At 45.8% G+C, this 26,476-nt stretch overlaps 1 protein-coding gene across 3 annotated transcripts in view; it reads right to left on the bottom strand.

Moving 5' to 3' along the window:
• Positions 1-26,476, bottom strand: part of galnt9 (polypeptide N-acetylgalactosaminyltransferase 9) — a 223,090-nt gene that overhangs the window by 120,781 nt on the left and 75,833 nt on the right. For 2 of the 3 annotated variants that reach the window (XM_063074080.1, XM_063074082.1), the window contains exon 5: positions 13,097-13,294. The exons of the other annotated variant lie outside the window; for it this stretch is intronic. In XM_063074080.1, coding sequence (XP_062930150.1) covers positions 13,097-13,294 — 198 coding nt within the window. The remainder of the gene's footprint in view (positions 1-13,096; positions 13,295-26,476) is intronic. 3 annotated transcript variants of the gene reach the window in all.

Raw genomic sequence — 26,476 nt, 5'->3', positions numbered from 1 at the left:
GTGTGTGTGTGTGTGTGTGTGTGTGTGTGTGTGTGTGTGTGTGTGTGTGTGTGTGTGTGTGTGTGTGTGTGTGTGTGTGTGTGTGTGTGTGTGATGGTGTGCATGTGTGTTGGTGTGTGTGTGTGTGTGACTGTGTGTGTGACTGTGTGTGTGTGTGTGTGTGTGTGTGTGTGTGTGTGTGTGTGTGTGTGTGTGTGTGTGTGTGATGGTGTGCATGTGTGTTGGTGTGTGCTGGTATGTGTTGATGTGAGTGTGTGTTGGTGTGAGGGTGGTGGTTAGTGTGTGCATGTGTGTTAGTGTGTGTTGGTGTGAGGGTGCTGGTTAGTGTGCTGGTACGTGTTGGTATCTATGTGTTTTGGTGTCAGTGTGTCTTGGTATCTGTGTATGCTGGTGTGTTGGTGTGAGTGTGTATTGGTGTGTGTTGGTGTGAGGGTGGTGGTTAGTGTGTGTGTGTTGGTGTGTGCTGGTGTGTATTGGTGTGAGTGTGTATTGGTGCGTGTTGGTGTGTGTGTGATGGTGTGTGCTGGTGTGTTGGTGTGAGTGTGTATTGGTGTGTGTTGGTATGAGGGTGGTGGTTAGTGTGTGTGTGTGATGGTGTGTGCTGGTGTGTTGGTGTGTGTGTGTTGGTGTGTGTGTGTGTTGGTATGAGGGTGGTGGTTAGTGTGTGTGTGTGATGGTGTGTGCTGGTGTGTTGGTGTGAGTGTGTATTGTGTGTGTTGGTGTGTGTGTGTTGGTATGAGGGTGGTGGTTAGTGTGTGTGTGTGATGGTGTGTGCTGGTGTGTTGGTGTGAGTGTGCATTGGTGTGTGTTGGTGTGTGTGTGTGTTGGTATGAGGGTGGTGGTTAGTGTGTGTGTGTTGGTGTGTGTGTGATGGTGTGTGCTGGTGTGTTGGTGTGAGTGTGTATTGGTGTGTGTTGGTGTGAGGGTGGTGGTTAGTGTGTGTGTGTGATGGTGTGTGCTGGTGTGTTGGTGTGAGTGTGTATTGGTGTGTGTTGGGGTGTGTGTGTGTTGGTGTGAGGGTGGTGGTTAGTGTGTGTGTGTTGGTGTGTGCTGGTGTGTTGGTGTGAGTGTGTATTGGTGTGTGTTGGTGTGAGGGTGGTGGTTAGTGTGTGTGTGTTGGTGTGTGCTGGTGTGTTGGTGTGAGTGTGTATTGGTGTGTGTTGGTATGAGGGTGGTGGTTAGTGTGTGCGTGTTGGTGTGTGTGTGATGGTGTGTGCTGGTGTGTTGGTGTGAGTGTGTATTGGTGTGTGTTGGTGTGAGGGTGGTGGTTAGTGTGTGTGTGTTGGTGTGAGTGTGTATTGGTGTGTGTTGGTGTGAGGGTGGTGGTTAGTGTGTGTGTGTTGGTGTGTGTGTGATAGTGTGTGCTGGTGTGTTGGTGTGAGTGTGTATTGGTGTGTGTTGGTGTGAGGGTGGTGGTTAGTGTGTGTGTGTGATGGTGTGTGCTGGTGTGTTGGTGTGAGTGTGTATTGGTGTGTGTTGGGGTGTGTGTGTGTTGGTGTGAGGGTGGTGGTTAGTGTGTGTGTGTTGGTGTGTGCTGGTGTGTTGGTGTGAGTGTGTATTGGTGTGTGTTGGTGTGAGGGTGGTGGTTAGTGTGTGTGTGTTGGTGTGTGCTGGTGTGTTGGTGTGAGTGTGTATTGGTGTGTGTTGGTATGAGGGTGGTGGTTAGTGTGTGCGTGTTGGTGTGTGTGTGATGGTGTGTGCTGGTGTGTTGGTGTGAGTGTGTATTGGTGTGTGTTGGTGTGAGGGTGGTGGTTAGTGTGTGTGTGTTGGTGTGAGTGTGTATTGGTGTGTGTTGGTGTGAGTGTGTATTGGTGTGTGTTGGTGTGAAGGTGGTGGTTAGTGTGTGTGTGTTGGTGTGTGTGTGATGGTGTGTGCTGGTGTGTTGGTGTGAGTGTGTATTGGTGTGTGTTGGTGTGAGGGTGGTGGTTAGTTTGTGTGTGTTGGTGTGTGTTGGTGTGTATTGGTGTGCGTGCGTGTTATTACAGATTACAGGATGAATATGAACTAAAGGGCCAGACCTGACTTGCTATAAGGAGATTATTCAAACTTTGGAAACACGAGGGGCACATTTCCGCTGAGAATGATGTCACAGGTAGACAGGGCAGTGAAGAAGGCCTTCATCAGTCTGGGCACTCGGTATAGAAGTTGTGAGGTCATAGTTATGAAAAAAATGGAGGGCTGCATGGGAGTGCAGGATTGGATTAATAGGTTAAAAGATTGGCACAATATTGAGGGCCGAAGGGCCTGTAATGTTCTATGCTTTATGTTTATGTTGGTGAGGTTGCATTTGGAGTACTGTGTTCAGTTTTGGAAATCCTGCTGTATGAAGCTGAAAAGATTGCAAAGGAGATTTACAAGGACGTTGCCGGGACCTGAGTTACGGAGAGAGGATGGGACAGTTTCTACTGGAGTATTCGACAATGGGGAGTGATTTTATAGAGGTGTATATAACTGTAGGGTAATGATATTGCTGGAAACATACTTAATTCACAACCACCGACAGTGAGTTGGCATTCACTTTAAAAAGGCTGTTGTGCGGTAATGACACAATTACGTGAAGCCGTTACCATGCTTGGTGTTCAGTGTTTGTCGGACAATAAAGGAGTTGTTACTGTTTCTCTTAAACATAAAATGCCTCACGCCATTTTAATTACGAAAACCTGCGAGACCACGAGGGGCGTGGAGATGGTGAATACACACACAGCCTTTTTCCTAAGGTTGAGGAATCAAGAACTGGAGGGCAAGGAATTAAGACGAGAGGTGAGAGATTTACTAGGAACCTGAGGGACAACTTTTTCACCCAGAGGGTGGTCAGTATATGGAATGAACTGCCAGAGGAAGTGGTTGAGGCAGGTACATAAAGAACATTTAAGGAAACACTTTGGACAAGTACATGGATAGGAAAGGGTTACGGAGATATGGGCAAATGGGATTGCCTTTGATGGGGATCTTGTCAGCATGGACCAGTTGGGTGAAGGGCCTGTTTCTATGTTGTTTAGCCCTATGAACCAACCTGACCAGCATCTCCAACACGATAATGCAACACCAACTCTGATGGTTAGGTTACGCCATTCAGATGCCTAACTCATGTCTCCCCAAACAGATCCTTTACTTCCAGTTGAAGGAAGGTCATCGTGCCCCTGGTGGGCAAAGAAAATGCTTCAAAGATAACATCAAAATCAGCCTGAGGAAATTCAACATTACATCTAAAAACTGGGAAGACAGGGCACTCAATGGATACACCTGGAGGAAATCTGTTTAAGAAGAAGCTGCACTACATGACAGCGATCTCTGTCACACCGCAGAGGACAAGGGGTAGGTATGAAATGCGAGACTGAACAACCAAAAGACCCAAAGCAACGCACACACAGTGCTGGAGGAACTCAGCAGGCCAGGCAGTATCTATGGAAAAGAAAATGGCAGTTGACATTTTGGGCCAACACCCTTCATCAGGACTGAAAAGGAAGGGGAAGAAGAAGTACAAGATTGCAGGTGATAGGTGGAACCAGGAGGGGAGGAGGAGGTGAAGTAAAAAACTGGGAAATTGATTGGTGGAAGAGATAAAGGGCTGGAGAAGGGAAATCTGATAGGAGAGGACAGAAGACCATAGAAGGGGGAGGAGCACCAGACAGAGGTGATGGTCAGGTAGGAAGAGGAGGTGTGAGAGGGAAACAGGAATGGCGAATGCTGAAAGGAGGGTAGGATTACTGGCAGTTGGAAAAGTCGATGTTCATGCCATCAGGTTGGAGGCTACCCAGATGGATTATAAGGTGTTGCTCCTCCAACCTGAGTGTGGCCTCATCGTGGCAGTAGATATGTCGGAATGGGAATGGGAACTAGAATTGAAATGGGTGGCCACCAGGAAACCCCTCTTTTTGTGGCGGATGAAGCGAAGTTGCTTGACCACTGACCACTGACCACAACCACCACTTGCTCTTGGCCACACTGCACCAGAACATGAGGATCCTAGATCGGTTTCTACAGCTACCTGAGGTTCCGCCAACAGACAACCACTTAAGAGAACATCGTACTCGACCCGAGAGATCGCACTGCTAATAACTCTATGAAACAAGGACACCGCAGATACTGGTAGCTGCAGCAACAATGATCTGGTGGAAGAATTCAGCAAGTCAAGCTGCAGGTGTGGGAGGGAAGGAAATGTTAATATTTCAGGTCTAAACGTTGCATCAGAACTCATTCAAACTTTCTCTAAATCTGCACCAAGCAACTGGTACAGGAGTAGTAGTATCACAAACACAAGAAAATCTCCAGATGCCGGAAATCCAGGGCAATGCACATAAAGACCAGACGTCACAGCCTTCTAAGACAGAGAGACAATGCCTCAGAATAGAGGGGCATCCTATTAGAATGGAGATGAGGAGGTATTTCTTTAGCCAGAGACTGGTGAATCCATGGAATTCTTTGCCACAGGCAGCTGTGGAGGCCAAGTCTTTCTGTATATTTAAGGCAGAGGTTGATAGATTCTTGATTTGCCAGGCACAAGGGGATATGGGGAGAGCCAGGAGACTGGGGCAGATTGGAAAATTGGACCATCTATGATGAAACGGCAGAGCAGACTCGATGGGCCAATTAGCCTAATTCTGCTCTTATATCTTATGTTACCTTATAGTAAAATGCTGGAGGAACTCAGCAGATCAGGCAGCATCTATGGAAATAAATAAACAGTCGACGTTTCAGGCCAGCATTTCAGTCCATCTACTATTGCGATGAGGCCACACTCAGGTTCGAAGAGCAACATCTTATATTGCGCCTGTGTAGCCTTCAACCTCTTGGCATGAACATCAATTTCTCGAACTTCTGGGAATGCACCCCGCCTGCTTTCCTTCACCACTCCCCATTCCCATTTCCCTCTCTCACCTCATCTCCTTACTGGTCCATCACCTCCCTCTGGTGCTCCTCCCCTTTCCCTTCCATGGCCTTCTACTATCAGATTGCCCCCTTCTCCAGCCCTTTATCTCTTTCAACAATCAACTTCCCAGCTCTTTACTTCACCCCCTCCCCCCTGTTCCGGTTCCACCTCTCACCTGCCTCTCTGTACTTCTTCCTCCCCTCCCCCCACCTTCTTACTCTGACTTTCCCCGTACCTTTCCAGTCCTGGTAATGGGTACCTGCCCAAAGTGTCAATTGTTTAATCATTTCCATGGATGCTGCCTGGCCTGCTGAGTTCCACCAGCATTTTGTGTGTGTGTTGCTCTGGTACAAGGGTCTTGTCTCAAGTACAGATCCTGCACTGACAAGACTCTCTCCGGTATTGACATTGTTGTTATCATAGATTAATTGCTTGTCTGTCTGCACGTTGTGGTGCCAAGCTCCATAAACAACAGCAACATGGCTCAATTAATCAATAGCTTGTTTTCTCTTTGATCAGTGCTCTCAGGATTCCTCTGTGCTGAAGCAAGTAGCCACATAAAACTCTGCTGAATAGGTTCCCTCAGGACTGGAACCCTGCACTTTGGTCTGAAACTTTCAATATCAACTTAATGCAAATCCACCCTGTCCTTTCAAATTCTATTTGCATCGTCCTCAACAACCTTTCTTATGGCACGGATGGCAGCGTCACCAGTGTTCTAAAAGCCATTCCCGCCAAGCTCTCACATTCAGCTGAAGGCTAGCACTCATTCACCCTTCCAGCTATACTTTCCCCACAAATCCCCGCTCACGCATCAGCTGCTGGGCTGAACACCCACCTCCCTTTCTCCCAGATTCCTCCTCCTCCACTTTGCCCTTCCACCTATCACCCTCCAGCTCTTGCTTCATCCTCCCCTCCCCCACCCACCAGCCTTCACTCATCACCTTCGAGCTTGTCCTCCTTCCTCTCTCCTCACCTTCTTATTCTGGCATCTTCCCCTTTCCTTTCCAGTCCCGAAGACCTAACGCGTCCCAGTTTCTTACTTCCTCCCCCCTCTCCCACCTACCCACCTTCCTCCTCACCTATCACCTGCCAGCTTGTCCTCCTTCCCCTCTCCCTACCTTCTTATTCTGGCTCCTTCCCCCTTCCTCTCCAGTCCTGATGAAGGGTCTCGGCCTGAAATACCGACTGTTTATTCATTTCTAAAGATGCTGCCTGACCTGCAGAGTTCCCCTGGCATTTTGTGTGTGTGTGTGGCCCTGGATTTCCAGCATCAGCAGAGTCTCTTGGATTAAGCCTTGCCACGTCTCATTGTCCCCTGTGACCCCACGCACACTTGTGAGGCCGGCCCGAGGTCCCACCTCAAATTTGATCAAACAAGTATATCCATGCACACGGGCACACTGAGTCTGTTAGTGAGACGCAGAGTAGGTCATGTTCCCACTGAAAGGACAGTTCTGAAGGGTTGAACGGCCTGTTCTTGATCATATAAGAATGTAAGAACTATGAGTATGGGAATCAGAATCAGGTTTAATATCACCGGCATCTGTCATAAAATTTGTTAACTTTGCAGCAGCAGTACATTGTAATATGCTAAGTAATACAAACCCGTTTGTAGAGAGAAAAAAATGAATTACAGTAAGTATATAGATATTAAATAGTTAAATAAGTAGTGCAAAAAAATAGGAAATTAAAAAAAACTAGTAAGGTAGTGTTCATGGTTTCAGTGTCCATTCAGAAATCTGATGGCAGAGGGGAAGAAGCTGTTCCTGAATCACTGATTGTGTGTCTTCAGACTCCTGTACCTCCTCCCTGATGGTGGCAATGAGAAGAGGGCATGTCCTGGGTGATGGGGGTCCTTAATGATGGACGCCGCCTTTTTGAGACATCACTCCTTGAAGATGTCCTGGATGCTACGGAGGCTGGTGCCCATGATGGAGCTGACTAATTTTACAACTTTCTGCAGCTTACTTCGATTCTGTGCAGTAACCCCACCTCCCCCCCCACCCCTATTACAGAAGGTGATGCAGCCAGTTAGAATGCTCTCCACAGGACATCTGCAGAAATTTTCTTGTGTTTTAGGTGACAGACCAAACCTCCACAAACTCCTAATGAAATATAGCCACTGCATTGCCTTCTTTATAGCTGACTTGATACGTTGGGACCAGGTTAGATCCTCAGAGATATTGACACCCAGAAACTTGAAATTGTTCACTCTCTCCACTTCTGATCCCTCTGTGAGGACTGGTGTGAGTTCCCTTGCCTTACCCTTCCTGAAGTCAAGAATCAAAGACCCCAGCCACCCAGACACTCTCTCTTCTCCCCGCTCCCATCGGGCAGAAGATACAAAAGCCTGAAAGCACGTACCTCCAGGCTCAAGGACAGCTTCTATCCCGCTGTTATCAGACTCTTAAATACCCCTTTGTACAATAAGGTGCGCTCTTGACCTCACAATAGACTTTGTTATGATCTTGTATTTAATTGTTTACCTGCACTGTACTTTTTTGGTAGCTGTTACACTTTATTCTGCATTCTGTTATTGTTTTACCTTATTCTACCTCACTGCACTGTGTAATGATTTGATCTGTATGAACAGGATGAAAGACAAGCTTTTCACTGTGTCTCAATACATGTGACGGTAACAGACTCATTTCAGTCATTACTGCAGTTTGGACAGGTCAAGTGCCTCTGGCCTCGTAAGGCCAGATACCTGCTGTCACCAACAATAAGACCTGGCAGGAAAATCAAACTAATCCATCGAATGGGCATCATGGCATTAATTAATTAATTTATTTATTTGATAGAGTGTGGAATAGGCCCTTTGAGCCATGCTGCCCAGCAATTCCCTGATTCAATCTGAGCCTAATCACGGGACAATTTACAATGACCAATTAACCTGCCAACCGGCACGTCTTTGGACTGTGGGAGGAAACCGGAGCACGTGGAGGAAACCCACATGGTCACGGGGAGAACGTACACACTCTGAGTTTGTACAAACTGAGGTGATGTAGCAACTCGCATCAGCAATCCAGGTTCATTTCCACAGCAGTCGGTAAGGAAAGTGTACACTCGCTCCGTGACCCCTGGGTTTCCTCCGGGTGCTCCGGCCTCCTCCTATGTACCGGTTCATCTGCTCCATTCCCTACTTTTCAGCAACGTCTATTCTATTTGCCTGGGGAGTTCTCCATAATCCTAACTGCAGTTTGCATGCCACCAGCCAACTATAATCAAGCAGTTGAGATACTGCATGATGCCTTCTCCACACAAGAAACAGTTCATCCTGACACATTTCAGATCATAGTCTGGGACTTCAATCAGCCTTATTCAAAGAAATCCCTGCCCAATTACCATCAGCATATAACCTGAGGCACCAGAGGTCCCAACACAGCAGACCACTGTTATACGAAGAGAAGGCATGTCTACCTTTCCAGGACCAGACCACATTCGGTAAATCAGATCACTTGACTGCCCTTCTCCTACCTGAATACAGGCAGAGGCTAAAAAGCAAAACTCCAGAGATTAGGACAACAAAGAAGTGGTCGCGGGAGGTAGAGCACCAGCTACAGGATTACTTTGAGTCAGTGGACTGGGCCATGTTCAAGGACTCATCTGTGGATCTGAATGAACTCACTGTGGTTGTCATGGATCCTACAAAAAGTAATGGAAATGGCCCAGTCCATCATGGGTAACGCCCTCCCAAACACTGAACACATCTACACAAAATGTTGTCACAGGAAAGTAGCATCCAGCATCAAAGACCCCCTCCAAACAGGCCATGCTCTCTTCTCACTACTGCTATCAGAAAGGAGGTACAGGAGCCTCAGATCCCACACCACAGGTTCAGGAACAGTTATTACCCCTCAACCATCAGGCTCTTGAACCAGAGGGGATAATTTCATTCAACTTCACTTGACCCAACACTACCTCCTCCTTTATCACAAACTTCACTCGCCCCATCATTGAAATGTTCCCACAACCAATGGACTCACTTTCAAGGACTCTTCATCTCATGTTCTTCATATTTATTGTTTATTTATTTATTATTATTATTTCTTGCTTTTTGTATTTGCACAGTTTGTTATCTTTTGCACTCTGGTTGAATGTCCAAGTCGGTGCGGTCTCTCATTAATTTTATTATGGTTATTACTCTATAGATTTGTTCAGTCTGCCCACAAGAAAATGAATCTCAGGGTGACATATATGTACTTTGATAATAAATTTACTTTGAACTTCAATTGGCCTCAAGAGGTCACGTGATAATATAAAAATCACAACTGAAATCTAGGCAACACACACAAAATGCTGGAGGAACTCAACGGGTCAGGCAGCGTCTATGGAAAAGAATAAACCATCAACGTGTCAGGCCGAGACACTTCAGCAGGACCTGAAAAAGGACCCTTCAACAGGACTTGATAAATGTTTTGGGCCAAGACCCTCCAACAGGACCTGATAAAGGGTCTCAGCCCAAATCACCAACTGTTTACTCTTTTCCTTGGATAGTGCCTGACCTGCTGAGTTCCTCCAGTAGTTTGTGTGTGTTGGTTCGATTTCCAGCATCTGCAGATTTTCTCTTATTTGAGACAGAAATGCAGGCGCTTCCTTTTTTGGTGTTAACCACTTTATCTCCCAGGAGCTAATTAAAATAGAGCCGTTATTATTGAGCTTTCAAAGACTGCTCAAAAACCAACAAACCAGTACCTCTCCCTGCACAAACATCTCTGCTCTGCAATAACATTCAGGAGTATTGATCAAGTCTCTTGAAGATGTACAACAATGAGGCATAATTATTCTGGAATAAATTAGTTCCAATGGTGTAACAACTAAGCTTTGTTAATGCCGGCATTTCAGGCAGCCTTTTCTCAGAGAGCTCTCCCACAGGTAAGCTCTGAACTTCCATCCATTGCCAAGTGCACGACCCATTTGCCAGTTCCACATCCTCATTACCTGGGCCTGAGCACCTTGTTGCCATGGAAACTCAAAGTGGCCATGCAAGATAGAGGCTGCTGTTGGCATAGGGGATGAAGGAGGCTTCATTGGCCGGTTCATCCATGTTACTCTGAGAGCAGGCTTCCAAAATGCAATTGAATCCTTTACCCGGAATACATTGTGAAATTTGTTGTTTTGCAACAGCAGTACAATGCATAGACATGAAATGTACTTTAAATTGCAAATTAAGGTAATAGCACAAGAAAAAAAGAGAATAACAAGGCCTTGTTCGTGGGTTCCTGGGAAGTTCAGACATCTTATGGGGGAGAGGAAGAAGCAGAACCTGAATGAATGAGTTAAGTTGTTCTCCAGTCTTAGCAATTTACTTGCAAACATTTCGTCACCGTGCGAGAAGACATCGTCAGTGCACTGTTGATTGAAGTGTGTCCTCCGAAAGCTTGGCCTTTGTATACTTATCAATCAGCTGATTGGCCATCATTACAGAAACTCGTTTGTGATATGGGGAGGAAGTCTTGTTGCTGATTAGCTGTGGGGAGAACTTCGGGTGTTCTAGTCTGAGATTTTGCCTGTACTGGCTGATAAATAGGATTGAGGTCTACGTGTCTGTTTACAGAAATACTGGCAGAGCACCATGCTTCTAGGAATTCTCCTGCATGCTGCGCCATGACTTTCACTGACGCCCAGTCAAATTTGTGCCCCTCTTGATCTTCATGGGTAGAGTCTAGACTTCTTAAGTGTGTGTCTTCAATCTCCTGTACCTCTTCCTTAATGGTAGTATCCAGAAGAGGGCATGTCCTGGACGGGGAGGGTCCTTGTGATGGATGCTGTCTTCTTGAGGCCCTGCCTCCTGAAGAAGTCCTCGATGGTGGGGAGGATTGTGCCCATTTTGGAGCTGACTAACTCTGTAGTTTACAGGATTGGGAGAGAGAACTTAATATGACCTTTGTTAGTGAAGATTGGTTGCGAGTTCTGAAAATGGTTAATTCTTCTTCGATATGTGCCAATCACTGTTTAATTCAATTTAAAATTGTTCACCGTTATTATTTAACAAAGGAGAGGCTATCCAAAATATTTCCTAATATAGATAATTATTGTGATAGGTGCAAAAATGAAGTAGCTACTTTGTCACATACGTTCTGGTCATGTCCCTCATTGAAATCTTTTTGGAAATCTTTATTTTCTACAATTTCCAAAGCTTTGAAAATTAATTTACAACCTAATACATTGACTGTTCTATTTGGAATAGTTCCACATCATATTCAGGGTATTTCATTTTCAAACCAACATGTAATTGCATTCATTACATTGTTGGCAAGAAGGGCTGTTTCATTGAAGTTGAAAGTTACCTCTGCTCCTACACTAATTCAATAGTTTTCCCAAGTAATGTTATGTCTTAGTTTGGAAAAAATTAGAAGTAGAACTTTTGATCCCTGATTTGACTTTGAGAGAAGGTGGGGCTCTTTTGCCAAATATTATCGTTTAATTTGAATTAATTTATATGGTTTCCTTCCAAATTTATGTTATATAAATGTGATTTTGTGGTTGTTGTTTTCTTTTTCCTCTTTTATCTATATAAATGATTGTAAGATGTACTGCTCCGGGAGTTGGTTCCTAATGGGTTTTTTTTTTCTTTTTTTTTGTTTTGTAGTTAGTGGGGTTTTTTTTCAGTTAGTTGGGGTTCTCTTTTTTCCTTCTTTTTCTTATATAATTTTTTAAATTAGCATATATAAGATTTTTTTCTTCAGCTTTATTAATTATATATATACTAATTTGCTGAACTTCTGTATTTTATAGCTGCAGAAGATTACATATCAATAAAAAGATTTTAAAAATGAAATGACTCTGTAGTTTACCGGAAGGTGAAAACTAACATCCCCTCTAATTACAGGACCAACCATTGCTCCGAGCAGGAAATTTGTACACGGCCTGAAAACCACATGGCTCTTTAAATTTTTTTTTTGTAACATACACCAAACAAATACAAACCACAACTCACAACACAAGTAAATGATGTCAAGCAGTCAAATCAAATGACAGGCACAACAGCGAAAGTAAAATGTTTTGATTAGATGGCATCAGCGTTCAGCGGGCCAATGGCTTATTAACAATGAGCTACCAACGTTCCCTCTTTTTTTTTATAGCTATATAGAGCTATTTATATTAATGTTATATAAAGGAAAATTCCAGTTTCTATTGACATATTGTGGAGAGCATATTGAATAGCTACATCACAGTCTGGTATGGAAACACCAACGCCCTTGAATGGAAAATCCTACAAAAATTAGCCAATATGGCTCAGTCAATCATGGGAAAACCCTCCCAACCATCAAGCACATCTACATGAAACGTAAATGCAGGAAAGCAGCACACATCATCAGGGACCCCCACCACCAAGTCATGCTCTCTCCTCCCTTTTACCATCAGGAAGGAGGTACAGGAACCTCAGGACTCACACCACCAGGTTCAGGAACAGTTATTACCTCCCAACCATCAGACTCTTGAACCAAATGGGATAATTTCTCTGGGCTTCACCTGCCCCGTCACTGAAACGTTTCCATAACATATGGACCCACTTTCAAGGACTCTTCATCACAAGTTCTCAATATTTATTGCTTATTTATTTGTCAATTGTCTTTTGCACTCTGGTTGAAAGTCCAATTTGGTGTGGTCTTTCATTGATTCTGTTATGGTTGTTATTCTATAGATTTATTGAGTATTCCCACAAGAAAATAAATCTCAGGGTTGTATATAGTGACATATATGTACTTTGATAACAAATTTACTTTGTATTTTCAATTTGAACTTTGAATACTCAAAATTGTCCCGCACCAACATCTTATACCTCTTCAACATGACATCCCAACTGAAAACATCTCTGATAAAAGATCTCGGCCTGAAACGTCGACTGTTTACTCCACTCAATGTCTTACAAAACTTCAACATAATATCTGAACTCCTGTACTCAATACTGTGATTTATGGAGGCCATTCATCCTATTGTTCCTATACTGGCTCTTTTTATCTCACTTCCCTGTCCATAGTTGTGTCCCCTCTAGAATTTACCCACTGCCCCTTTAAACACCCCTGTTGATTTTGTGTCCATCGTATAACAACACGCAATAGAGGAACATTCCCATCCTCTGATCCATGTCCTCTGGTCACTGACCCTCCTGTTGCCTGGTGAACAGATACACAACACCCACTCACACCACTCCAGTGAGCCCCATCATTACTGCTCTCCCCACCCTCCTTGGACGCCGCTCCCCTCGGTCCCGCTGACCTGATTGGTGCAGCTTCATCCCCCTGGTCGAGCCACTCCTGCGGCGGAATGATGTACATGCACCACAAGCCCCAGTTGTAGCCGTGGGCCGCGTTGGCATACTGCTGCACCTCGAACGTGTTGTACTTGATGTTGTCGATGGCTGGCAGGATGATCCGCGTACGGTCTTCCTTAATCCTGCTCAGAACCGGCTGCACCCTGCAAAGCAACGGAACGATTCAGGTCAGGACCACTCCTGTGGGATGCTGATCTACCTCATTACGATCTTGTCGGCCTGCACTGCACTTTCTCTGCAACTGGGACACTTTAGTCTGAATTTAATTTTATTTGGAGATACGGTGTGGAACGAGCCCTTCCAGCCCTTGGAGCTGCACCACTCAACGCCCCACCAATTTACCCCAGCCTATTCACAGAACAACTTACAATGACCACTTAACCTACTGACCATAACTCACGTTCAATTGTCATTCAACCATACATGAACGCCCAATGAATACAGCCAAACAAAATAGCTTTACTCCAGGGCCAATGTGCAAAACACAGTACCAACAGCACACAGCACAAGGCACATATGGTGGTGGCATCTGTTAGTCTAGCAAGACCATGGATGTGCACCTGGACCTCTCCAGGGAGCAGGCCTGAGTAAGGTTGTATGGAAGACCGGTAGTTGCCCATGCAGCAAGTCTCCACTCTCCATGACACCGATGTTGTCCAAGGGAAGGGCAAGAGCCGACACAGCTTGGCACCAGTGTTGTCGCAGGAGTTGTCAGAACAAGGTTGAAGGCAACGTCAGACTGCCTTAGGGACTCCATTTCCGGATTTGTCCTCAGGGTTTACTCCTGAAGCCATTCCCATGAGTAGGTATGGCCGCAAGGCAGTGATGGTTTGAAATTAGAGTTTTTCCTCTCTTAGATGGACTGCCTTCCCAGGCTGACGAGCTCCGTCTACCCAAAAGGCACTTATAAGATATCTGCAGGGGGGTAGGAGAAGATGGCGGCGTGACGCAGCGCGCGCGGCCACTCCGAAATGATATTGTATTTCTTAAATAGGGGCTATGCACAATCCTGATTTGATGGAAACAGATGTGAAGAAGCACGGAGGAATATCTGGAGAAACTTCTGAAATGCCCGCTTCGCTGCTGCTGCTACTGTACGATCGAGAATCTCTGGAGGGGTAGGCCCCAAATCCTCGGCTTTGCCTATTGCCTGTTGCCGGGGTAGGGGTCGAAGCGCTCGGCAAAGGTGGTGCTCAGTGCTTGGTGGTTCAGAGTTTTTGGACGGACTCAGAGTCGGACTGTGGTCGGATGCTTCCAGGATGCAGCATCAGCAAGTTTGTGGTGCTGGAAGCTCATGGCAGGGAGAGTTTCTTCCTTCAATTGTCTGCGTGAGATGATGGGACTTTCAAGAGACTTTGAAACTTTTTCATAGTGATAGTCATAGCCATAGTCATACTTTATTGATCTCGGGGGAAATTGGTTTTCATTACAGTTGCACCATAATGATATATAGTAATAAAAACCATAAATAGTTAAACAGTAATATGTAAATTATGCCAGGAAATAAGTCCAGGACCAGCCTATTGGCTCAGGGCATCTGACCCTCCAAGGGAGGAGTTGTAAAGTTTGATGGCCACAGGCAGGAATGACTTCCTATGACGCTCTGTGCTGCATCTCGGTGGAATGAGTCTCTGGCTGAATGTACTCCTGTGCCCACCCAGTACATTATGTAGTGGATGGGAGACATTGTCCAAGATGGCATGCAACTTGGACAGCATCCTCTTTTCAGACACTACCATCAGAGAGTCCAGTTCCATCCCCACAACATCACTGGCCTTACGAATGAGTTTGTTGATTCTGTTGGTGTCTGCTACCCTCAGCCTGCTGCCCCAGCACACAACAGCAAACATGATTGCACTGGCCACCACAGACTCGTTGAACATCCTCAGCATCATCCGGCAGATGTTAAAGGACCTCAGTCTCCTCAGGAAATAGAGACGGTTCTGACCCTTCTTGTAGACAGCCTCAGTATTCTTTGACCAGTCCAGCTTATTGTCAATTCGTATCCCCAGGTATTTGTAATCCTCCACCATGTCCACCCTGACCCCCTGGATGGAAACAGGGGTCACCAGTACCTTAGCTCTCCTCAGGTCTACCACCAGCTCCTTAGTCTTTTTCACATTAAGCTGCAGATAATTCTGCTCACACCATGTGACAAAGTTTCCTACCGTAGCCCTGTACTCAGCCTCATCTCCCTTGCTGATGCATCCAACTATGGCAGAGTCATCAGAAAACTTCTGAAGATGAAAAGACTCTGTGCAGTAGTTGAAGTCTGAGGTGTAAATTGTGAAGAGAAAGGGAGACAAGACAGTCCCCTGTGGAGCCCCAGTGCTGCTGATCACTCTGTCAGACACACAGTGTTGCAAGCACACGTACTGTGGTCTGCCAGTCAGGTAATCAAGAATCCATGACACTAGGAAAGCATCCACCTGCATCGCTGTCAGCTTCTCCCCCAGCGGAGCAGGGTGGATGGTGTTGAACGCACTGGAGAAGTCAAAAAACATGACCCTCACAGTGCTCGCTGGCTTGTCCAGGTGGGCGTAGACACGGTTCAGCAGGTAGACGATGGCATCCTCAACTCCTACTCAGGGCTGGTAGGCGAACTGGAGGGGATCTAAGTGTGGCCTGACCATAGGCCGGAGCAGCTCCAGAACAAGTCTCTCCAGGGTCTTCATGATGCGGGAGGTCAATGCTACCGGTCTGTAGTCATTGAGGCCGCTGGGTTTTTTTATCATGCCCATGGTCTGTTCTTCATCAAATTACGGTATTGCTTTGCACTGTTGTAACTGTATGTTATAATTATATGGTTTTTGTCAGTTTTTTTTAGTCTTGGTTTGTCTTGTGTTTCTGTGATATCATTCTGGAAGAACAAATTGTATCATTTCTTAATGCATGCATTACTAAATGACAATAAAAGAGGACTGCGTGTCCTCATAATCTAATCTGGAATACAGTCACACAAAAAAAAATATATAATCCAAGTCCCTGAGTCCAGGAATGTTGCAGCAGTCTGCAGTTGAACACAATACAGCTTGTCTTCTGCCCAGCGAACACTGGAGAGCAGTACTGACTCCCGCCTGGATACCATACCACACCGCCTCCAGTGGAGTGTACTGACTCCGACGCCTCTCTCCTGGGCGGCTGTGAACAGGCGACACTGCGGTCTGAGGCCAAGTCCTCACTATTACCAAGGCCCCATAGCTCCACTGCAGTAAATCAGCAAATCAGACTTGCAGCATGAAATCACGAGGGGCATAGATAGGGTGAAGGCATACTGTCATCTTTCCAAAGAAAGGAAATCAAAAACTAGAGGGTGTAGGTGTTTGAGGTAGAGGGGAAAGATTTAAAAAGGGCCTGAGGGTCAACCTCCTCATGCAGAGAGTGTTATGTACTGTATATCAGGGGTCCCCAACCTTTTTTGCAACGCAGACCGGTATATTATTGACAATATTCTTGCTGACCCCTGGGGGTGGGGGGGTAGGGTTGCCAACGGACAAGAGTAGCAGTCAAATACGTTGTGTTTACCCCGAGAAAGACTACAATGACCATGAAGCCTTGCATGGGCACCAGTGCGCATGCGTGACCTGCGTATGCTTGTACATCCTGATTTTTTTCTACAAATCGTTTTTGGCGATTCTGTATGGGGGGGATGTTAATCACGACTGGAATACAGGTGATAAGTGGCTAATACACTCAATTTCGTTTCTAAAAGGGTTTATCTAACGAATTTAATATTAAACACACCGCATATTTTCCTCGCATGAATATAGTGATAAGTCAATTATCAATGGAGGACAGGGGAGCTTGAAGTAAGTGTTGAACGAACATCCAGTAGAAGTGGTAGAGGCAGGTTCGATATTATCATTTAAAGAAAAATTGGATGGGTATATGGACAGGAAAGGAATGGAGGGTTATGGGTTGAGTGCAGGTCGGTGGGACTAGGTGAGAGTAGCGTTCGGCACGGACCAGAGGGGCCGAGATGGCCTGTTTCTGTGCTGTAATTGTTATATGGTTATCTAAGTCACTTATAAGTCAATAGCATCATAACATTTTAAGTAATGTTTGGATATTAAACACACAGGACATATTTTCCCCGTATGAACATATAAAATCATTGCAATGCACCAATATTGCTGAATCAGTGGGAACCCTGGGCTTGTTTCCCTGCAACAACACGGTGCCATCGAAGGGTGACGAGAGACAGTGATACTCGAGTGGGGTTCCTTATGTCCAGTTTATTCTGCAATTTAGTTTTCGTTGCATTCATTGAAGAGATATGTTGGAAATGGAAGCAACGTTTTCAGTGCTTTTGTGGCTATCTCAGGATATTTAGCCTTGACTTTGATCCAGAATGCCAGCGGAGATGTTATGTCAAACATACTTTTCAGCCCACCGTCATTTGCAAGCTCGAGGAGTTGATCTCCTTCCCGTGCTGACATGGATGACGCGCAGGTAATGACCTCACGTGCGTTCAAGCTCAACAGTGGGCGTGACAGGGAATGAGGAAAGGTGCAGCTGACTCATATAGCCAAATCATATTGTTTCCTCGCGGCCCGGTAGCACATGCCTTGCGGCCCGGTACCAGTCCGCAGCGCGGTGGTTGGGGACCGCTGCTGTATATGGAACGAGTTGCTAGAGATGATGTTTGTGGCAGGTGCAATAACACTGTTTAAAAGACACTCCGACGGTTGAACATTTAGATGACTATTCTAAACATGGCTGCTCCAGGGGTATTCATCGTCAGCTCCCTACGCTACTCCCTGTATACTCAACACTGAGTGGCCAGGTTCTGCTTTAAATCCACCTTCCAGTTTACAGATGATACCACTGTGGTGGGCTGTATCTCATTTAATAATGACTCTGAGTACAGGAAAGGGGTAGTGGGCCGAGTGACATGATGTCATGATACCAACCTTTCCCTCCATGTCAATAGAACACAAGAGCAGGCCATTGACTTCAATCAACACATGCACATACATCAACAATGCACTCTACATCAACAGTGCGGAGGTTGAGAATCTGCAAAAGGCTCTTGCAACCTCAAGAAAAGCGGCTAAGATAAATCAGTTGCTATTAAACTGCTAACTTCTAATACAAAATTATGAGGGGTATAGATAGGGTAAATTTAAGCAGGCTTTTTCCACTGAGGTTGAGTGGGACTACAACTAGAGGTCATAGGTTAAGGGTGAAAGGTGAAAGGGGAAACATGAGGGGAAACTTCTTCATTCAGAAGATCATGAGAGTGCGGAATGAGCTGCCAGCAAAGGTGGTGGATACAATTTTGATTTCAACGTTCGAGAGAATAGGTATGTGGAGGGGAGGGGTAAGGACTATGGTCCCATTGCAGGTCAATGGGACTAGGCAGTTTAAATGGTTCAGCACGGACTAGATGGGCGAAAGGGCTTGTGTTTTGTGCTGTAGTTTTCTGTGCTCTATGTTTACAGTTTGAAATTAAAACACCATTACTACTATCTACAAACATTCAAGATCCTGAGGGGCCCACCATTCTAGGAAATCTCACTTTGTGCTCATGGGCACCGCATTCTCCTTCTCCAGGGACAAATGGGGTGGATCTAATTCCGGAAGAGGAGCAGGTTGAGGTCTCGGACAGAGCCCTCGACTGTCTGCCATCTGGATCCATGAATGGCTTGCTTGGCCAGGCCCAGGGGCAGTCCAACAGGGAATCCCTAGAGCCCTCAACTCCCCACTGCCTGGACCCATGAAGGGCCTGGTTGGCTAGGCCCAGGAGCGGGTTGACCAGGAGATCCCCTGAGTGACCCTTTCCCCAGAGAGCACTTGATTGCCAGCCACCTGGACCCAAGAATGACCTGCTTGGCCAGGCCCAGGAGCTGTCCCACCAGGAGATCCCCGGAGCGACCCTCTCCCAGGTCAGCATAGACAGAGCCCTCAGCTGCCTGCCACCTGGACCCGTGAATGGCCTGGATGTCCAGGTTCAGCAGTAGGCCGATTAGGAGATACCCCCGGTGAATTGAGCTACGAATGGCCTGCTTGTCCAGGCCCAACCAAGAGATCACCCTCTCTCCAGAGAGCCCTTGACTGTCAATTGTCATTGAGATGGACAATTCACAGCAAGGGGTACTTAAAAAAGCTACTTTTTAATCAGGGTAGAGACTGAGGTTTCAAAGGCAGAGCTTCGGGGCAGTTTCTCTGCATTGAGGACTGACCAATCAACAAGAGGGATTCACTAGAAAGGACCAATAAGAATAATTCAAAGCAAGTGAGTGGCTATTACTTTGGAGTGTGACAGTCTTTAGAGTGGATTTGACTCATCAGGCTCAGGCGAGATCAGGCTGGGTGAGGTAAATTGTCATGTAAGTTACTCTCTCTCTTTCCTTATTTGTTCATTCCTCATCTGTGAGGGCATAGTACGACCCAATTTACATCTGTGGTGCGCAAGTGGAACAGGTCAAAAGCTTTAAGTTCCTCGGGGTCAATATCACAAATGACCTGACTTGGTCCAACCAAGCAGAGCCCACTGCCAAGAAGGCCCACCAGCACCTTTACTTCCTGAGGAAACTAAAGAAATTTGGCCTGTCCCCTAAAACCCTCACTAATTTTTATAGATGCACCGTAGAAAGCATTCTTCTAGGGTGCATCACACCTGGTATGGAAGTTGTCCTGTCCAAGACCGGAAGAAGCTGCAGAAGATCGTGAACACGGCGCAGCACATCACATAAACCAATCTTCCATCCTTGGACTCACTTTACACCGCATGCTGTCGGAGCAGTGCTGCCAGGATAATCAAGGACATGGCCCACCCAGCCAACACACTCTTTGTCCCTCTTCCCTCCGGGAGAAGGCTCAGGAGCTTGAAGACTTGTATGGCCAGATTTGGGAACAGCTTCTTTCCAACTGCGATAAGACTGCTGAACGGATCCTGACCCAGATCTGGGCCGTATCCTCCAAGTGTCCGGACCTGCCTCTCGGTTTTTTTGCACTACCTTACTTTCCATTTTTCTAGTTTCTATTTATGATTTATAATTTTTTTTAATATTTACTATTGATTCGTATCCAGGGCGCGGGAAGCGCAGAATCAAATATCACTATGATGATTGTACGTTCTAATATCAATTGTTTGGCGACAATAAAGTATAAAGTAGTAGACTAATAAGAATAGCTCCAGGGGCAGTGTTCTGGGTGTGGGAGACCTCCAATCGCCCGGATAAACACATTTGCTCAAGGTGCACTGAGCTGCAACTCCAGAGAGAACGTATTGAGGAACTGGAGCTGTAGCTCGATGACCTTTGACTCTACGGGAGAATGAGGAGGTGATAGACAGGAGCTACAGGGAGGTTGTTGTCTCTAGGTTGCTGGAGGCAGGTAACTGGGGTCTGTCAGAAGAGGGGTGGGGGAATGCACAGCCAGTGCAGAGTTTACCTGTAGCCCTTCCCTTCAGTAATTGGTATACAACTTAGATACTATTGAGGGGGAATGACCTAATGGGCGGTGGGGGGAGCCACAGTGACTGGGTCTCTGGCACCGAGTCTGGTGCTGTGGCTTAGAAGAACAGAGTGGTGACGAGGACTGCAGTTTTGGAAGGAGATTCCATAGTCAGAGGAACAGAGATGAGGTTCTGTGGGTGTGTTAGAGACATCTGGATGGTACGTTGCCTCCCTGGTGCCAGGATCAGGGATGTCTTGGATCAGGTCCATGGCATTCTCAAGGGTGAGGGTGAGCAGCCAGATGTCTTGGTACACATTGGCACCAGTGACATGGGTAGACAAGGTGAGAAGGTCCTGAAGGGAGATTTTAGGGGGCTAGGTAGAAAGCTGAGAAACAGGACTTCCAGGGTAGTAATCTCTGGATTGCTGCCTGTGCCACGTGCCAGTGAGGGTAAGAATAGGATGATTTGGCAGGTGAGTGTCTGGCTGAGGAACTGGTGCAGGGGGCAGGGGTTCAGATTTATGGATCATTGGGAACTTTTCTGGGGAAGGTATGACCTGTACAAAAGGGACTGGTTACACCGGAACCCAAGAGGGTCCGATATCCTTGTGGGCAGTTGGCTAGAATTGTTTGGGTGGGTTTAAACTAATTTGGCAGGGGGATGGAAACTGGACTGATAATACTGAAGGTGGGGTAGTTGGTTTAATAAACAGAAGCAATATGTAGTGAGACTCCGAGCAAGGAGAGGCTGATAGGGCAAAATTGCGGTCAACAGGATGAGTTGTAATGTAAAAGGCGGATAAAATTGAAAAGAGTGAATACAGGACTGAAGGTGTTGTATCTGAATGCGTGCGGTACATGGAATAAGGTCGATGAACTTGCAGCACAGTTACAGATTGGCAGGTATGATGTTATAGGCATCACTGAATCATGACTGAAAGAAGATTACAGCTAGGAGTTTAATATCCAAGGATACACATCGTATCAAAAGGACAGGCAGGAAGTCAAAGGGGCAGCGTTGCTCTGTTGGTAAAAAATGAAATCAAATCACTAGAAAGAGGTGACATAGGGTCAGAAGGTATTGAATTGTTGTGGATAGAGCTAAGGAACTACTAAGGGTAAAAAAACTCTGATGGGAATTGTATACAGACCCCCAAACAGTAGTAAGGATATGGTATAGAAACATAGAAACATAGAAAATAGGTGCAGGAGTAGGCCATTCGGCCCTTCGAGCCTGCACCGCCATTTATTATGATCATGGCTGATCATCCAACTCAGAACCCCACCCCAGCCTTCCCTCCATACCCCCTGATCCCCGTAGCCACAAGGGCCATATCTAACTCCCTCTTAAATATAGCCAATGAACTGGCCTCAACTGTTTCCTGTGGCAGAGAATTCCACAGATTCACCACTCTCTGTGTGAAGAAGTTTTTCCTCATCTCAGTCCTAAAAGGCTTCCCCTTTATCCTCAAACTGTGACCCCTTGTTCTGGACTTCCCCAACATCGGAAACAACCTTCCTGCATCTAGCCTGTCCAATCCCTTTAGGATTTTATACGTTTCAATCAGATCCCCCCTCAATCTTCTAAATTCCAACGAGTACAAGCCCAGTTCATCCAGTCTTTCTTCATATGAAAGTCCTGCCATCCCAGGAATCAATCTGGTGAACCTTCTTTGTACTCCCTCTATGGCAAGGATGTCTTTCCTCAGATTAGGGGACCAAAACTGCACACAATACTCCAGGTGTGGTCTCACCAAGGCCTTGTACAACTGCAGTAGTACCTCCCTGCTCCTGTACTCGAATCCTCTCGCTATAAATGCCAGCATACCATTTGCCTTTTTCACCGCCTGCTGTACCTGCATGCCCACTTTCAATGACTGGTGTATAATGACACCCAGGTCTCGTTGCACCTCCCCTTTTCCTAATTGGCCACCATTCAGATAATAATCTGTTTTCCTATTTTTGCCACCAAAGTGGATAACTTCACATTTATCCACATTAAATTGCATCTGCCATGAATTTGCCCACTCACCCAACCTATCCAAGTCACTCTGCATCCTCTCAGCATCCTCCTCACAGCTAACACTGCCACCCAGCTTCGTGTCATATACAAGTTACAACAGGTGATAGATAATGCATGCCAAAAGGACAATGTTACAATAATCTTGGGGGATTTCAATCAGCAGATAGATTGGGAAAATCAGGTTGGTGCTGGATTTGAGGAGGGGGATTTTCCTGGAGTGCCTGTGAGATGGCTTTTTAGAGTGGCTCATGGTTGAGCCCACTAGGGGATCAGTTGTTCTGGACTGGCTGTTGTGCAATGAAGCAGAATTGATTAGCGAGCTTATGGTAAAAGAACCCTTAGGGGAAAGTGATCATAATATGATCGAATTCACCCTGAAATCTGAGAAAGAGAAGCTAAGGTCAGATGTATCAGTATTACAGTAGAGTAAAGGGAATTACAGAGGCAAGTTTGCAGATGAGATATGAAGATAGGTGGAAGGGCAGGTATTATGGAGGAAACAGTCTGCAAAAGGACTTGAACAGACTAGGAGAATGGGCAAAGAAATGACAAATGGAATACAGTGTTGGGAAATGTATAGTCATGCACTTTGACGGAAGAAATAAAAGCGTAGACTATTTTCTAAATGGAGAGAAAATACAAAAATCTGAGGCCCAAAGGAACGTAGGAATCCTTGTGCAGCATTCGCTAAAGGTTTATTTGCAGGTTGAGTCTGTGGTGAGGAAGACAAATGTACTGTTAGTATTCATTTCAAGAGGACTAGAATGTAAAAGCAAGGATGCAAGGACTTTATAAAGCACTGGTGAGGCCCCACTTGGGGTATTGTGAGCAGTTTTGGGCCCCTTATCTTAGAAAGGATGTGCTGAAACTGGAGAGAGTTCAAAGGAGGTTCACGAAAATGATTCCAGGATCGAATGGCTTGTCATATGAAGAGTGTCTGATGGCTCCGGGCCTGTATTCACTGGAATTCGGAAGAATGAGAGGTGACTTTACTGCAACCTATCGAGTGGTGAAAGATCTTGATAGAGTAGATGTGGAGAGGATGTTTCTTATGGTGGGAGTGTCTAAGATCAGAGGACACAGTCTCAGAATAGAGGGATGTCCTTTTAGAATGGAGATAAGGAGGAATATCTTTAGCCAGAGAGTGGTGAATCTGTGGAATTCTTTGCCATGGGCAGCTTTGGAGGCCAAATCTTTTTGTATATTTAAAGCAGAGGTTGATAGATTCTTGACTGGTTGGGGCGTGAAGGGATACAAGGGAGAAGGCAGGAAATTGAGTCTGAGAGGGAAAATGGATCAGCCACGATGAAATGGCAGAGCAGACTCGATGGGCCAAATGGCCTAATTCTGCTTCTATATCTTATGGTCTTATGACCTCCCTCCACCTGGATTTGTGAATGCCCTGCTTGGCCAGGCCCAGGAGCTGGCCGACCAGGAGATCCCTCTGAGCAACTGTTTCCCCAGATGAGTTAATAAGCTTCTTTCTTCAATAAAGAAATCCTTTTTCAAACGAGAGCAAACATTACAAGAAACCTTATCAAACAGAATTAATATCTAAAATTCGATGTGTGTACTTCAGTTTGTTTGGAGTGTTTAAATATTAAATGCATTCCCAAGGACAGAAAGCAAGCGTCTAAAAGAAATTCTTCAGCCATCCTGTAAATCTGTCAGGAGTCTGTTCGTTGCTTCAAAGTCCCAGCGGTGTGTCAGTAAATCACAGAAATCCTAATGCTGCGGCAGGCTGTGTCAGCTCTGTAAATCTGCTCGTGTGGGGTTTGAATAAAGCAGAGAATTCACCAGGAAGACTTCAATTATGTTGTAACACTGCACATCCCACGCAGTGTACACTGAACAAAGTGGCAAGGAGAGTGGCCCAGATAAATCTCAGAAACAGAATTCAGGTTTATTTTCACTGACAGATCGTACAGCAGAACCCAGGGAGGGGGGTAGTGTCTCTGGTGAAGGGGCTTCTTGTACCCATTCTTGAATCTTTACTTATTGAGATACAGGCCCTTCCAAAGCTTTAGGCCGCACCATGCAGCAATTCCCCAATTTAACCCTAGCCTAATCACAGGACAATTTCCAATGACAATTCACCTACCAACCGGCACGCCTTTGGACTGTGGGAGGAAACCGGGGCACCCGGATGAAAACCATGTGTCACGGGGAGAACGTACAAACTCCTTACAGGCAGCTCACTCATCTTTGGGCCCCACCAGACACTCAGCTCTCACCTGTGGCTCCAAGTAGCTGTTTGCATGTGACAGCCGCCCCACCCCGATACACCACCTCGACAGGCAGGCTACACCAGGAGAGGGTAGCTGCCAGGTCTCTTATCCCAGTGAGACAGGGACATGGCTGTCCTCGCATGCAAAGTCAGAATATGTGATGAAGTCTGTTGTTCTTGCGGCAGTAGTACTTTGCAATACATGATAAAAACTGTAAATTACAGTAAATATATATACATTTCGTGGGTCCAATGTCCATTCAGAAATCAGATGGCAGAGGGGAAGAAGCTGTTCCTGAATCGTTGAGTGTGTGTCTTCAGGCTTCTGTACCTCCTCCCTGATGGTAGCAATGAGGACAAGGCATGACCTGGGTGATAGTGGTCCTTAATGTTGGATGCCTCCTTTTTGAGGCTCCTTGAAGATGTCCCGGATGCAAGGGAGGGTAGTGCCCAAGTCGGAGTTGATTGAGTTCACAATTTTCTGCAGCTTGTGCAGTAGACCCCTTCCACCACCCACCCCATACCAGACGGTGATGCGTCCAGTCAGAATGCTCTCCATGGTACATCTGCAGGAATTTGTGAGTGTCTTTGGTGACACACCATATCTCCTCAAACAGGTTGGAAGGATGAGATCTACGGTGAGATCCAGTGGCCAGGAAGGCGATACTGAACACTCCGTGGAGAGCGAAGGGCATGATGAGGCACAGAAGATGTCATGATCATGCACTGCAACGAGCAAGTCCCTAGTTTTGATGACTATTTTGTACCACTGGACCTGGACTTCCAAGGTTGAGAGAGTGGAACCGTTCCAGTGCAAGGGCTTTTCCACTTTAAAAACTCTCCCACACAGGTCTCCTGTTATCGTCAGACACAACAGACAACCAACAACATTACAGTACAACACATAAAATGTACTAAGAATGATATTAATAATAACATCTATAGATTACTTTTCATATAGACAATGTAGTTCAAAGTGATTTACAGTGGGATAAAGTTCAAACATAAAAATAAAAGAAAGATATTCATTAAAAGCAAGGTTAAATAAATAGATTTTGAGCTGCTGTTTAAAGTGTCAACAGAGTCTGTATCCCTTATAGTTTTAGGTATTAAATTTTACAGTAGTTCTAAAAAGCTGACCTGCCAATTACCTCTTGAGAGAGATTGTTTAAATTTAAGAGTCCAGCAGAAGACCTGAGAGCTGAATCAGGATTAATGAGGAAACGGATGTCCATCCAGGCCATGCTCTCCACCCTCAAGGTGGAGGAACAGTACCTTAAATTGTGTTTGGGTAGCTTCCAACCTGATGGCATGAATATCAATTTCTCCATCTGGTAAAACAAAATTCTCCCCCCTCCCCTCTTCCTCTATTCCCCACTCTGACCTTTTATCTCTTCTCCCCTGCCTATCACTTCTCCATGAGTCCCCGCCTCTTTCCCTTTCTCCTATGGTCCACTCTCCTCTCCTATCAGATTCCTTCTTCTCCAGACCCTTACCTTTCCCACCCACTTGGCTTCACTTATCACCTTTCCAGCTAGCCTCCTTCCCCTCCCCCCAGCTTTTTATTCTGTCATCTTCCTTCTCAATCCCGAAGGAGGGTCTTGGCTGAATGTTGACTGTTTATTCATTTCCTCCAGTATTTTGTGCATGTCTCTTCTCACTGCTGCCAAC

This window comes from Mobula hypostoma, chromosome 21 (genome assembly GCF_963921235.1).
Source record: "Mobula hypostoma chromosome 21, sMobHyp1.1, whole genome shotgun sequence".
Classification (NCBI taxonomy): domain Eukaryota; kingdom Metazoa; phylum Chordata; class Chondrichthyes; order Myliobatiformes; family Myliobatidae; genus Mobula; species Mobula hypostoma.
Note: the sequence above shows the minus strand (reverse complement) of the source record. Positions and strands in the feature narration are given on the sequence as shown.